This window comes from Cavia porcellus, unplaced genomic scaffold (genome assembly GCF_034190915.1).
Source record: "Cavia porcellus strain 051 isolate PalLab524CR breed Dunkin Hartley unplaced genomic scaffold, mCavPor4.1 scaffold_1, whole genome shotgun sequence".
NCBI classification, from domain to species: domain Eukaryota; kingdom Metazoa; phylum Chordata; class Mammalia; order Rodentia; family Caviidae; genus Cavia; species Cavia porcellus.
This window is the reverse complement of record NW_026947484.1, coordinates 202,692,480-202,707,440: the sequence shown is the minus strand read 5'-3', so window position 1 is coordinate 202,707,440 and position 14,961 is coordinate 202,692,480. Positions and strand designations below refer to the sequence as shown.

General features: G+C 42.5%; 1 protein-coding gene across 1 annotated transcript; it reads right to left on the bottom strand.

The window, feature by feature from the left end:
- Positions 1 to 4,290: 4,290 nt before the first annotated feature.
- Positions 4,291 to 14,681, bottom strand: LOC100723368 (neutrophil gelatinase-associated lipocalin-like). Its single transcript, XM_063256832.1, has 6 exons — positions 14,637 to 14,681; positions 13,112 to 13,198; positions 12,862 to 12,998; positions 12,380 to 12,459; positions 12,074 to 12,193; positions 4,291 to 4,421 (listed from the first exon to the last, which is right to left on the bottom strand). The coding sequence occupies exons 1-6, from the start codon at positions 14,679 to 14,681 to the stop codon at positions 4,291 to 4,293; spliced, it is 600 nt and encodes a 199-aa protein (XP_063112902.1).
- Between the last annotated feature and the right edge of the window lie 280 nt (positions 14,682 to 14,961).

Here is a 14,961-nt window from a genome sequence, read left to right as displayed (position 1 = left end):
CAACTCTGGGAAGCTATAAAAGAGCTCAAATCAGAAATAATCTCCCAGGTAAGGTAAAAGAAGAAATAATAAATATAATGAAAGAAATGCTGAACATATCTAAAAAAACACACAGTTAAAATTAGAGGAACAAAACAAAAAGGTGGAAACCCTGAACAAATGACATTAGAAATAAAGAGAATGCATGAAGCAGATTCAAAGAGATACACAGGAAATCAAATATTGCGTTGAAAATTGGCAAAACCACCTCAAAGAATGTGAACACAGATTTTCAGACCTCCAAGACAAGATTGCAGCTAGTGAATAGCAAAGAAATGACCTTTTAAAAATAACAAGGAATCAGGAAATAACAATTCAAAAGCTGCAAGATAAGGCAAAGAAAAACAATGTAAGATTGATAGGCATAAATGAAAAAAAAGGGGGGACAACACAAATGATATCAAAAGGTTATTTACAGAAGGAATAGCTGAAAATTTCCCAAACATGAGAATGGAAACTGACATACAGATTAGTGAAGCATATAGAACTCCAAATAGCCGTAACCAAAATAAAATGACACCCAGACATATAATAATCAACATCCCAGAAATCCAACATAAGAACAGAATATTAAATGCTTTTAGAGAGAAAAAGACAGATTATCAATAAAGGAAAGCCATTTAGAATCACATCCGACTTCTCAACACAAACAATGAAGTCAAGAACAGCATGGAGTGAAATATTTCACATCTTCAAGGAAATGAATTCCAACCCAGACTGATGCACCCTGCAAAACTGTCCTTCAAAATGGATGGAGAAAGAAGATACTTCTATGACAAAGAACAGCTCAAGAATTTCATGATCACCAAACCAACCCTGCAAAGAATACTGAAAGACATTCTAGATAGACATATGAAAAAAACCACTAAGCAAGAAAGACAGTTAAACAGGGTGAAAAGATAAAGAAACAACAGCAGAAAGATAACATGTCAAAAGTAAACCAATATATATCAGTTATAACCATTAATGTACATGGTCTCAATTCACCAATCAAAAGAAACAGACTGGGAGAATGGATCAAGAAACAACATCCAACCATATTCTGTATACAAGAAACCCATCTAATCCAAAGGGAAAGCCATACACTGAAAGTCAAAGGATGGAAAGCAATACTTCATGCAACTGGAACCCAAAAAAAGCAAGGGTAGCTATTCTGTTTGAAGACAATGTGAACTTCAAATCAAGAATGATCTGAATAAATAAGGAAGGTCACTAAATACTAGTTAGGAGAAAACTTCAAGAAGAAGAGATGGCAATATTATATATGCACCAAATTTGGGAGTACTCAGCTACACAAAACAATTATTAACAGAAATGAAAAATCAAATAAGCAATAACACATTATAACAGGAGACCTGAACATGCCATTAACACAAAGGGACAGATCAACCAGACAGAAAATCAGTGAACAAGTAACAGAACTGAATCACACCTATGAAAAAATGGACTTCATAGTTGTATACAGAGTGTTCCACCCAACAACACTACAATATACATTCTTCTCAGCAGTGCATAGAATATTCTCTAAAATAGATCACATAATAGCCCACAGAACATATGTAAGTAAAATGCAAAAGAATCAAAATTATCCCATGCATCTTATCAGATCATAGACAATGAAACTAGAAATTAATGATAAAAGAAACTGCAAAAAACCCACAAACACATGGAAACTGAATAACACACTCCTGAGCAATCAGTGGTCACAGAGAAAATTAAAGAAGAAATTAAACAATATCTACAAGGAAATCAAAATACAAATACAGCTAACACGAATCTGTGGGATGCAATGAAAGAAGTCCTCAGAGGAAAATTTATGGTGGTGAATTCCCACATTAGGAAAACAGAACGAACACAAATAAACAACCTGATGCTATACCTCAAACATCTGGAAAAAAAAGAGCAAGTCAAGCCCAAAGCCAAAAGAAGGGAGGAAATTATAAATATCACAGTGGAAATCAATGCAATAGAGACTAAGAAAACAATCCAAAGAATCAATGAATCAAAGAGTTGGTTCTTTGAAAGAATAGATAAAATTGATAAGCCCCTAGCCAACCTTATTTTAAAAAGGAAAGAAAAAACTCAAACTCATGCAATAAGAAATAAAATGGTGAACTCACTCACTACAGACTCTGTGGAAACACAGAAGACCATCAGCACCTATTTCAAAAACTTTATTCTCATAGGTTCAATAAAACAGAAAAAATGGGCAGATTCCTATAAATATATGAAGTACCAAAGCTGTGTTAAGAAGATGTAAAACTGCTAAATGACCCAATTTCTATTAATGAAATTAAAAATGTAATAAATCCTTACCAACAAAGACGAGCCCAGGCCCAGACAGATTCACAGCTGAGTTCTACAAGAAATTCAAAGAAGACTTAGTGCCATCACTCCTCAAACACTTAAATGAAATTGACAGGGAATTAATTCTTCCTATGTCATTCCTGGAAGCAAATATTACTCTAGAACCCAAAACCTGAGAAAGACCCAACTAAAAATGAGAACTACAGGCCAATCACCATAATGGACATAGATGCAAAAATTCTCAATAAAATATTGGCACACAGAATGCAGCAAATCATCAAGGAGATTATACACAATGACCAAGTGGAATTCATCCCAGGAATACAGGGATGGTTCAGCATACATAAATCAATAAAGGTAATCCACTATATCAATAACACCAAAAATAAGAATCACATGAACATTTCTACAGATGCAGAAAAAGCTTTTGGTAAGGTCCAACACTTATTCATGATAAGAACCTTACAGAAAATTGGAATAGATGGTCTTTACCTCAATATGATAAAGGCTATCTATGACAAACCAACAGCCAGCATCATATTAAATGGCCAAAAACTGAAAGCCTTTACCCTAAAATCAGGCACAAAATAAGGATGTCCATTATCACCACTCTTGTACAACATAGTGCTGGAAATACTAGCTGATAGGATTTTCAGTGCAGTTAGAGGGAGAGAATATAAAATAAAAGTGGCATTCATTCTAAGAATGCAGAGAGAACCACAGGACCCCTGGGGGTCTGCCTTTCTCTGCGAGACACATGGTGTGGGGGGCATACATATAGTTTTGGTCTGGTGCTTAAATGGGACATCGCTGATCCGCAAGCAGTGGATTGGAATTCATTTGTGCCACAGCTACATTGCCTAGGGGCAGAGAAAATGACCTCAAGGTAAATGTCCCTTGGTCCTGCCTCCCATTCTGTAATGTCCTATCTAAGGCAAAATCCTTTCATTCCTGTCTTTTTATTGTTAAGAAAAGGGCGAAGTTTTTTCTGACTTACTACTTTCTGCTGAAAGGGGGCACCATATTGGGGCTTAGGAAGGTTGACAAGATGATGGTTGATGCCCATGCAGAAGCTGGTGCCAGCTTTTTAGCCAGGACAATTTTATCATTGGTGAATGCCTGCACGTTAGACTGGAAAAATAAAGAGACAAGGTGCTATGAGAAGGCAGGCCACTATCATATATAAGGACCCAGGTGGGTAGAGGTAGAAGGAAAGGTACCTTTGATTTAGATATGTAGAATCATTACCATGGTGAGATAGAATGATTACCACAGTGAGGCAGAATTCTGAAAAATAAGTGTGGAGTTAGGAGGAGTGAAGTTGTGAGAGGTGATTATTTCCCCCTCTGAAAGGGTAAAAGTTAAGAGGGTAGGCAGTTAGGACTTGTCTCTGGTCAAGGTGTTGAGCTGGGAAGAATAAGAGAAGTGGGGATGGCTGTGACTGTGTCACTATAAGGAAGGTAAGAGCCCTAGGCCTTCAGAGATCTCATGTTTGACCAAACAGCTGAGGGTAGAGAGAACTAAGACAGTTGTCATGTAGAACAACATGAGAATGCTCTTACGCATGATGTGGGAGTCTTTAGGAAAGACTGTGAAGAGTCCTGCCTGTAAAAAGGATAATTAATAGAATGTAAGAAATTATGAACGAAATTGGATAACAAAACATGACTTAGCCTGAGAGTTGTGACTGTGAGGCCTTCATGAAACAGAGATGGCTGTGTGACAGATGAGATGACCACTCAGGATGGTTAGATTTAGGGCTGAGAGGGTACCACTTAGCCTGATTGATGTGAAACCAGGATGGGAGTCCAGCAACTTTGATCACTGTAGGGGTTGCCAAGAAGATCAAGTAGGGGCCACTCCACTTTGAGTATAGTCCTGTGGATTTAGAACATTTGAGATAAATTAGATTTCTTGGGGATATGGGAGGATATGGTTTGGCCCCTACAGAGGGTTGAGGAAGGCAGAGATCAGGATGTTGTCGTAACAGGTGTCAGAGGACGGAGAAGACTGGAATATAGTCAGCAAGAAGAGGGAGACTTCTGGGAGTAGGAAGATTGTGAAGTAAGAATGATCTGCCATACATAAGTTCCAAAAGACTTAAAAATGTAGTCCGGGGAAGTGCCCTGAGCTTGGCTAGGCTAAGGGCAGAAGTTGAGGCCAAGGTTGGTGTCGTTTTAAAATGAGCTTTGTAAGGTGTGTTTTTATGAGGCAATTTGCCTTTTCTAATTTTCCTTAGGATTGTGGATGGTATGGAATGTGTAGGAGTCAGGTGATGTGTGAGCTTGAGGACACTTGTTGAGTGATCTGAGATATAAAGACTGGACCATTATCTGACTGAATACTCTGAGGTAGACCAAACCTTGGGATGATTTCCTGTAACAGGACTTTACTATCTACATCAGTGGTCTCCCTGATTGTGGGAGAGGCTTCTATCCATCCTGAAAAAGTACAAACAAAAGTGAGAAGATATTTGAGAGTTTTGTGGTGGGGCATATGTGTAAAATCTACCTGCAAGTCCTGACTAGGGGTGTGTCCTTGAAAGTTATGAGTAGGAAAGGAAGGGGGTGATATATGTCCCTGAGGAGAGGTCCTAGCACAGAGATGACATGTGTGAGTAATCTAAAGAATGATAGCCTCTAGAGAAGGGTGTGTGACTACTGGGGCTAGGAGTTTGTATAAGGCGTGTGATCCTATATGGAAACAGTTGTGTCAATGATGATGTCTAAGGCCTGCTGACCTGGGAAAACAAGTTTTGATCCCTGGAAAATCCATCTCTGAGTGTTTTGTGTGTAACCTGCTTTATGAAGTAACTGTCGTGGCTCTGGTGAACAATTATGCTGAGGTAGACTATTTGATAGATGGGAGAAGATGAGAAGAATATAGCTTTTGTACATCTAACTTTGCTTGTGAATCTGCAAAGGCATTGCCTTGAGCAATAGGATCTGTAGAATTCTGGTGTCCCCTACAACTGGTGCCTGATTTGGGAGTAGTGCTGCCTCTTAAGAGTTTAAGGATAAGAGGCACATTAATGATGGGGTTCCCTGAGAGTTAATAAAACCCCATTCTTGCCAGATAGAGGCATGAGAGTGTAAAATGCTAAATGTATACTTTGAATCAGTGTATGTATTTATGACTTTGTCTTTTGCTATTTTAAGAGCCCTTGTGAGGGCAATAAGTTCTGTCCTCTGGGAAGAGGTCCTAGGTGGCAGTGGATTTGCCACTATAACTTTTGACTGGTTAACTATTGCATATCCTGCCTTCTTTGGCTGTCTGTATTTATTGAACTGCCATCTATGAACCATGTGTCAAAGGCTAAAGAGAGAGGTGTGCTACCATTGTGAGGGAAAGGGGTGGGAATCATCTGTAAGACCTCAATATAGTCATGGTGAGAAGGACCCTCTGAGGTGGGGAGTAAAGTTGACACATTAAGAGGACCACTAGTTGCAATAGAGATACAAGAGTCCTGAGAGAGGCTAGATGTACCTGTTGAAGGTGAGAAGGGGTCATTAGAGCTCACTGAGCTAAATGAGATGAGCTCATTTAGGTGATGAGGTGAGACTACTGTAATAGGCTGCCCTAATGTAAACTTCTTAGCTTCCTGTTTCAGTAGGGCTGTAGCTGCAAGAGCTCAGAGACAAGGAGCCCATCGTTTTACTGCGTTGTCTAACTGTTTTGACAAGTAGGCTACTGCTTGAAAAGAAGGTCCATTCTTGTGTCCTAGTACACCTACAGTATTGTGGTCCTGAGAGGTAGTATATAGAGTGAAAGCTTGGGTGGAGTCAGAAAGGTTAAGGGCTGGAGCCCTTAGGAGATCCTCTTTTAATTTACGAAAGGAGGCATGTATGGGCATAGTGGAGTCCAGGGCTTCTCATAAGGGACCGTTGGAGGCCTTGTAGAGGGGTTGCGCTAGAGCTGAAAAGTTAGAAATCCAGAGACGAGAGAAATTAGCTAAACCTAGAAAAGATGTAACCTATTGTTCAGTTGTGGGCACCTGGAGATTTTAAAGAATAGCCTTATGATCTGGGGTAATGGAATGAGTGGCAGGAGTGAGAAGAGACCTAGATATTTGACTTTTGGGGAAGCTATCTGGGCTTTAGTAAGACAGACCCTGTATCCACAACTAGCAAGAAAATTAAGGAGGTTAGCTGAATGCTATATTGGCTAGCATATGGGATGGAGAACATGAGAGAAGATCAGCTATGTATTGAAGGAGAGTACTAGGTGTGCGGTCAAGTACTGTGAGGTCAGCAGTGAGAGCTCGGCTAAAGAAGTGGGGACTGCCCCTGAACCCTTGGGGGAGCACCACCGAAGTAAGTTGTTGAGATTTGAGAGTGTCTGGATCACTCCACGTAAATGCAAAGAAATCCTGACAATCAAGGTGTAGGGGAACGGTGAAAAAAGGCGTCTTTAAAACTGTAAAATGAGTGGCTAGCCAGAGCAATTAGACAAGAGAGAGGAATAAAAGGAGTAAGAATAGGAATAGAAGAAGCTAAATTATTATTATTTGCAGATCATACTCTACATAAAAGACCCCCAAAACTCCATTGAAAGACTCCTACATATAATAAATAGATTCAGTAATGTAGTTGGATACAAAGTCACACTCAAAAATCAATAGCATTTCTATACACTAACAACAAAATCACTAAGAGAGAAATAAGAGAAGCAACACCCTTCACAATAGCATCCAGAAAACTGAAATACTCAGGAAGCAAACTAATGAAAGAAATAAAAAAATCTATTTAGGGAAAATTATAATACCCTGAAAAAAGAAATCAAAGAGGATCTCAGAAAACAGAAAGATATCTCTTTTTCATGGACATGAAGAATAAATATTGTAAAAATGGCCATTTTCCCAAAAATTATATGTATTTAAGGCAATTCCAATGAAAATACCCTAGGATACCTCAGAGATCAAAAGAAATCACTCCTAAAATTCATCTGGAACCAAAGGAGACTCAGAATAGCAAAGGCAATTCTAAGCACCAAAGGCAAGGCAGGAGGCATCACAATCCTTGACTTAAAGTTATACTACAAAGCTACTGTAATAAAATCAACATGGTACTAAAATAAAAACAGACATGAAGATCAATGGAATGGATTAGAAGATACAGCTACAACTACAAACACACTCAACCACTTTATCTTTTATAAAGGGGCCAAAAATATCCACTAGACTAAATACAGTCTCTTTAATAAATAGAGCTGAAAAAATTGGCTCCCCATATGCTGAAAAATAAAACTAGGCCCATGCTTATCATCATGTACTAAAGTAAAGTCTAAATGGATCAAAGATCTAAATGTTAAAACAGGAACACTTAATCTTCTGGAATAAAAAGTAAGTAAAAATCTTGAACAAGAATCAAACCACATGGAAAATGTTTCCCAGAATCGATAACTGGGATCACATCTTATTAAAGTTTTTGCATCTCAAAAGAAACCTCCAGCATAGTGAAAAGAAAACCCACAAACTGGGAAAAAAAATCTTAGTGAACTGTCCCTCAGACAAAGAACTTCTGTTTAGAACATATAAAAATCAGACTCCTGAAATTCAAAGACTCAACTCAAAACTGGGCATTTGAGATGAATGCATACTTCTGAGATGAAGAAATACAAATGGGAAATAAATATATGAAACAATGTTCAGCATCATTAGTCCTTAGAGAAATGCAGATTAAAGCAACACTGAGATTCCATCTTATTCCAAAAAGAATGGCCAGATAAAGAAAACTATCAACAATAAATTCTGGAAAGGCTGTGGGGAAAAAGGAACTCTCCTGCACTGTTGGTGGGAGTGCAGAATGGTGTAATCACTGTGGAGGTCAGTCTGGAGATTTCTCAGAAAGCTGGGATTGGAAGTCCCATTTGTTCCAGCTATTCCACTTCTAGGCATATTTCCAGAAGAACTGAAAGCGTCATACCACAGTGATATATGTGCACCCATGTTTAGAGCAGCACAATTTGTAATAACCAGACCTTGGGAACAACGTAAGTGTCCATCAACTGAGGAATGGATAAAAAAGTGTGGTATTTTTATACAATGGAGTACTACTCAGCGATAAAGAATGATCACATTGAGATATTTATAAATAAATGGATGCAGCTTGAGACCATGCTGATGGGTGAAATGCTTTGGACTCACATGGGTGAACATTGTATTGTTTCCTAGTATAAAACACTGAAGGAGTTTGTGGGATGCAAAACAGATATTGTGAAAGTGATAGAGGAGGAAAAATTTAAAAAGGGAAGATGGTGACCATAGTTAATTTCCTATTGCCTTGTTTTGAAGTCCCATGTTATTTTCATTGTTCGGTTTGGTTTTATTTTTTTGTTTTGTTATTTTGCTATGTCTGATGGTATAGACAACTATTGTGAAGATAGCAAGATACATTATGGTAGCTATTGTTTATTTCCTATTATCCTGTTTTGAAGTTCTATACTACTTTGACTGATTTGCTTTGATTGGCTTTATTGAGTTTTGTTTTGGGGGGTTATATTCTTTTTAAAATAAAATAAAACCATATATAAAAAAGAGCAGACACAGGACCCTCACAGGTCATCTGTGAACCCCCTCTCAGACTGAGCCCTCATATGTGCTCAGAGTTGGCCTAGCACTCCACATGGAGCTGGAGCTTTTGCTCCGAGATATGCAAAGCTGGCTATATTGGAACAGACATTCCCTTAATTAGCTAAAAGAATGTGATTGAGTCCAGTAGAGACACCAACTTGTCCCAGTAAAGCACATAGATGAGAATTCCATCCCCCTCCTATGGCTAGAATGCAGGCTCAAGCAGGAGGTTATGAGGTTCCAGGGCTAAGAAATAAGGTAGCATCTCAACTGAGGCCATGAGAATCAGAAAGCATTATACCTTTCTGGCAGTGAAGGTGCCAACCTTGCATACATCAAGCCATCCATCCTATTGTTCATTGGATGCCTATGTGCCTGGTACACAATTGCTGTTTCTCATTACAGCCAATGCCTGCAAAATTTCTTTTCCCTAGCACTCTGCTACTACCCCCACCTGCCCTGATTGAAACCAATAAAACCCATGAGTTTGGATTCATGGGCTTTTAACTCATAGAAAACTCTAGTCATCTCTTCAATAGCAGAACTTTTCTTCTTTGTCTTTATTTTGCATCTATGTGCCATATGGTTCTGTGGGAGACCTAAACCCTAAGAGGGGATTCTCATATGTCCTGCACTCTGAAAAACAGTGCCCTCAGGATGGAGCCCTGCTCACATGATGGTCCAACTGGATTCAGGACATACTATCCCCTTCATAGTCCCTCAGGGATGTGTGTCTGGTTTCCTTCATAGTTACACTCACTCAGGCTGATGTTTCTGAAAGGGAGAAGAAGTCACAGGGATCCTGAGTGTTGTGCACACCTGGAGAGGCTACTGCTGTCAGGCCACACAAAGGCCCAGCCATGTGACTCTTTGTCCAGCCGCCTAGATTCCTGGATTCGCAGAAGCCTCTTCCATCACATCTCCTGACTCTTCCCTGGTTTCAGAGTGAATACATGTGGTCTTGATCTCATCACAATTCAGGCTTCAGTCTGAATAGGGTCCACATGAGCATTGTCCCCACAGAGGTATAAGGAGAAGGGAAACCAGGCTGATATGTCTGTGTCAGTAGATGGTCACAGCCCACCCTTGCTTATCTTCTGCCTATATTAAGCCTGCACATCTGCCCCATACGCCATGCACCTTCCCATCTTGGTCACCATCTTCCAGCATCCAAAGGGTGCTAAGGACCTGGAAGTAGCTTACTCTTCTATCCCCTCCACTGCCTCCTGCTCCTCAGCCCTGATGAAGACTCTGCTGTGGAACCTACTTCAGGCAGCCAAATGCTGGCATCAATTTTGGGTTCATAAGCATCTCTGTTGGACAGTCCACTCCTCTGTGACAGTGCACTTTAAAGGCTGCTCTGGAGATGACCCTGGTGCCAGGATTAGGAATAACCATTTAAGCAGAAGTGAGTGTGGCATCCTTCTGCCACCCAGCATAGTCTCCATGCAGCCAATGGCAATCGTGGTATGAGTGTAGCCTGGAGTCTTCTTTGCCCTGTGGCTTCTCTCTGCACCCTAATATCAGGCTGGGTTCTAGGAACACCAAGTCCTGGATGGTGCTAGTGTGAGACTTCCCTTTCCTCATTGTCCAGGGTCAAGGATCAAACAGTTGGAGGTTTGGTGCATGTGTTTATTTAGCACAGAAAAGGGCTCAACCAGCAGTGGCTTTTGTACTGCCTTGACAGGCAGCACTGCACCTTAAGAAGATCTTCCAGCTCTCTCATTGACATGGTGGCTCTTGTGGGAGACAGATGGCACCTTGCGTGGAAGTAATGAGAACAAAGGGTGGAGTAAGGAAGCACCTGAGAGGGGATAGCAAAGTACAGACATCTGGGATTTAGGGTGAGGAGAGAGAAAAACAGGCAGCCCTGAGACCTTCAGCCCACCTCTCCCTGGCTTCCCATCAGCCCCTGCCCAGCCATACTCACTGCCATTCAGTCATCGATACACTCCTCTGTGGGGAGAAAAAAACAACAAAGCCGCTAAAGGAGTGTGTGTGTGTGTGTGTGTGTGTGTGTGTGTGTGTGTGTGTGTGCGCGCGAGTATACCCACTCCCAAGCCCTGGCTGCTATGACCCTGGCACTGCTAGGGTGGTCCCAGGCACACCCTCGCCTATCTGTAGAAGATAAGAGGGTTCCTGTAATTCAGCACCTCAGAACAGGCATGCCACAGGGCCTGGAATTAACAGCTATTCAGGCACCAAGTCCTATTTCCCTCTTGAGCCCTACAAGCTCCTCAGCCAGGCCCTTGACTGACCAGATTGGAACAACAAAGTTCATGCCAGGCCACCTGAAAGTAAGGGCATGTCCCATATCAGGATTGAGCAAGCCCCAGGGAAAGATGAAGTGGCCTGGTACTGCAAGTCCTGAGGTATGGAAGAGGTAGCCTTGGATAATAAGGCCCAAAGTATGGAGAAGAGGTGGCCCAGGGCACTAATACTGGGAAAACTTGGAACTGGGCCTGAAATTGTCATTTGGAAAGCCCTTGCTTTCACTGTCATGGGGAAAACTTGAGACCAAGATTTTTAAAGGCCCACAGATGCTTGGGTGGGAGCCACGTATCTCTCCAGAGACTGGAACAGGGGATTGAGTCTCTCCTCTCCCATTTCCCTGCTGGGGCAGCATCAAGCTTGGACAGACCACACCCTTTTGCCTCTCCCCAGCTGCTCTTACCTATGCCATTAAGGAAGATGATGTTTGTGTCACTGAGACCCAGAGACTGCGAAAATTCAACAAACCGTTTCTTCAGTTCAGAGCTCAGCTCCTTAGTTCTCCCTGTGAGTGGCCAAAGACATAGCATATTTATTTTCTGTTTTGTTTTCTCTTGGGGTTTCTTTTGGTTTGTTTTTACATGTTTTCACACAGATTTTCATTTTAGGGCAGGTTTTCTCTGTGCACTTCATGATGGCTTTAAATTCTCAATCCTCCTGCTTCACTTTCCTGAGAGCTGGGGTACCAGCTGTGAGCCACTACTCCTGGCTCATTCCACTGACATTTTTGAAAGAGTCAATGAAGCATTATACTCCTTTCCCATGGAGGAAGAGTGTAAAGACCTCCTTCCTGAAGTGGAGAATTTGGGGGATGGTGGAGAAAGGGAGTGTCTCACTTAATTAAACCAGAGGCCAGATAGCTGAGAGGATGGAATCAACACACACCTGCGAGTTTGATCTGGAAGAACACGGTGTTTTTGAATGTATTCTCGATGTAGATCACAGCAAACTGATTGTAGTCAGTGGCTGTCACTCTCAGGATATAGTTGTCTAATCCTGGTGAGCCTGCAGTGAGATGGCAATCTCACTGCAGGCTCTGTCCATAAGGAAAGAACTGTCCCCTTCTTGCCCAACCAGTCAGCAGGTTTTTCCCACAGCACAGCATCAGTGTGCAAGGGTTGGGAGGCCTGTGTTTCCAGGAGGTCTCCATCCCCCAGATCCCACCCCAAGGGACCAGTACTCAAGACTCACGTGTCGTATTGTGCATGACAAACTGGCCATGCTCAACATATGGGACAAAGGTTTTGACCAACTGTACACATTCCAGGCTCCTGTGAGAGGAGAGATGAGAGCATGGTAAGCAGGGAGATGGCACAGACTCGGCACCTTGGGCGGGGCAAAGTGGCTCAAGGTCCACTGCATAATTCTGAGGCCGCATCCACCCCATCCCAGGCTGTCCCTCCTCCCCTGCCAGAAGCCTTATCTCTGTCTTGTTTCTACTGACTGTGTCTACATTGGAGTCACTCATGACTGTGGATAGAGGGAGGAAAGAAAAGAGGGAGAAAGGAGAAATAGAAGAAGACAACAAAGGAATAAGAGGAAAAGATAGAGGAAGTATGGAAGACTGGTTCCTTGCAGAGTAGCGAGATGAATGACAGTAAACCTCAGCTTTGGTGGCCCATTGGCTGTGACATTGTTCTGCCTCTCAAAAGGTCAGAAAGTATTTGCTTCACCTGAGTGCTCTGGTTGTGACATTGTAGCTGTGGTCATCATTCAGGTTGTAGGAGTCGCTGTACATGTATTGAGTTTTCCCACTTCCTTTTGAAACTGAGTTCCCCGCCAGGCCTATGATGTACCACTTCCCCTGGAACTGCAAGGGGATGATGGCAGGGCAGAGCACAAGGGTGGCCCCAGAGCCATCCCTTCGGTGCCACTGTCCCTGTCCCAGAAACAATCCTACAACTGCACTAGAGGAATCCTTACCTGGTCATCTTTGAAGTCGGCTTGCAAGGGCAGTGTGCTTAGAACTGGCACTAGGACTGGGATCTGAGGCTGAGCCTGGACTTGGATCTGTAGAGTCCCCAAAAGAGTGAGTCCCACACACAGAAGAACCAGGGCCATGTCTTCAGGAGAGCTTCTGAGACAGCCTGCAGTGGCCTCCTCAGAGGAGCTATTTATAATCCACCGGGTGTCATTTTGCAAGTGTGGGCTGATCGATCCTTTGATAAACCCAGGAAAAATTCCTTCAAAAAATGTGTCAAGATATCTGCTCTTTTTCACCTCTGGCAAGATTGTGCAAGTCTGAGAGCAGGGAAGGCAGCAGGAGATGGAGACATAGCTGGAGCATCACATTCTAGAGGGACAAAAAGTCCTTCTGGGCTCACTGGGCCCCTTTCCTTGACCTCAGTGATCCCATCTGGGGGTCCCTATTAAGGCTAGACAAGCTGTCACCTGTGAGCCTGTCAGACAAGGGTGGGTTTGATGTAGCCAAGCACTTTCCTGTACTGAGAGGAAGTACAGAACATCCCAAGCATGGTGGTGCATGCCTGCAATTCCAGTCAAGGCATGAGGATCACCAGTGGTTCAAGGTCACCCAGGGCTATGAAGTCATTTCAGTGCCAGCCTGATGCATATAGCAAGAACTTGTTTAAAAGAACAAAACAAAAAAAAAGAAAACCTAATAAATCGCAGAATGAATCATAGATGAAAGAAGAAAGAAAGAAAGAAAGAAAGAAAGAAAGAAAGAAAGAAAGAAAGAAAGAAAGAAAGAAAACAACAGACCCTAACAGACCCTGTGGAGGTTCTTGATTTTTTTAAAAATTCAAGGAAGGAAGGGAGCTCACAGTGTAAATTCTGGACAGAGAGGAAAGGGACAGGACTTCTTGAGATATCTGAGCTCAGATAATGGCCCTCATAGTAACCCCAGGCCAGGAGCTGAGCAGGCCAAGATGCCTTGAGCCGCTTCCTCTAGCACACTGTGTGCATTTCTGCAGAAGCAGACAGGACAGCATGGTATCTGCCGAGTCTTATCCTCTCTTATGAGCCTGGCAATCAGAGACACAGAATCAGGCACAGGGGCCATCAATGTGGCTGCCCAACAAAGCTTAGTGCTAAAGCTGCAGTCACAATTCCCCTTGGAGCCTGGTAGGGGGATATGCAGGGGACACATCAACCAGGGAGCAGTAGGCTGCACTCTGCTGCTGTGTGAACCAGTTACCTTAGGTTACAGGATTCCAGGATTTGGTTTTTCAAAGGATCAATCAGCCTGCCCTTGTGGAAAGACACTCGGTGGCTTATAGACAACCTACTTTCTCTGGTCACACCCTTGGGCTATAGAGCCCAGAGGCTCAAGCCTGGAGTCAGGATTGACCCTGAGATCTCTGATCTCAGTCTTGTCCCTGGAGGAGGCTGCTTCCTTAGTTTTGGAAGCCCTACAAGAATTAAGTTGTATTTTACCTCAGTAGCTATCACGGCAGCCTGTGCTTCTCCAGATCAGCTGGTCACTTACGAGGGAGGCGGTGAACACTGGCTCTTCTTGTCTCCTGCCCGGCATCATGGGGAAGCAACGGTGGACCCCGGCCCTGTGCAATGTCAGCCTCATATGACTTGCCCATGAAGACTGGAACTGTTCCGGAAGCCAGTCCTAAAGCTGGACTGAGGATTTTCTGGCTTTATATGGGAAAAAAGGGGCTCTTCTTGGCTACATCCAGCCTAGACTCCAAAGTGTTGGGCCCTAAGTATGAACTTTAGAAGCTGTTCTAAGCTGGTGGGTAGGGGCTCCTACCTCCAAAAGCCCCGGACCACTATACATGTGGGTTGAATGATAAAAAGAC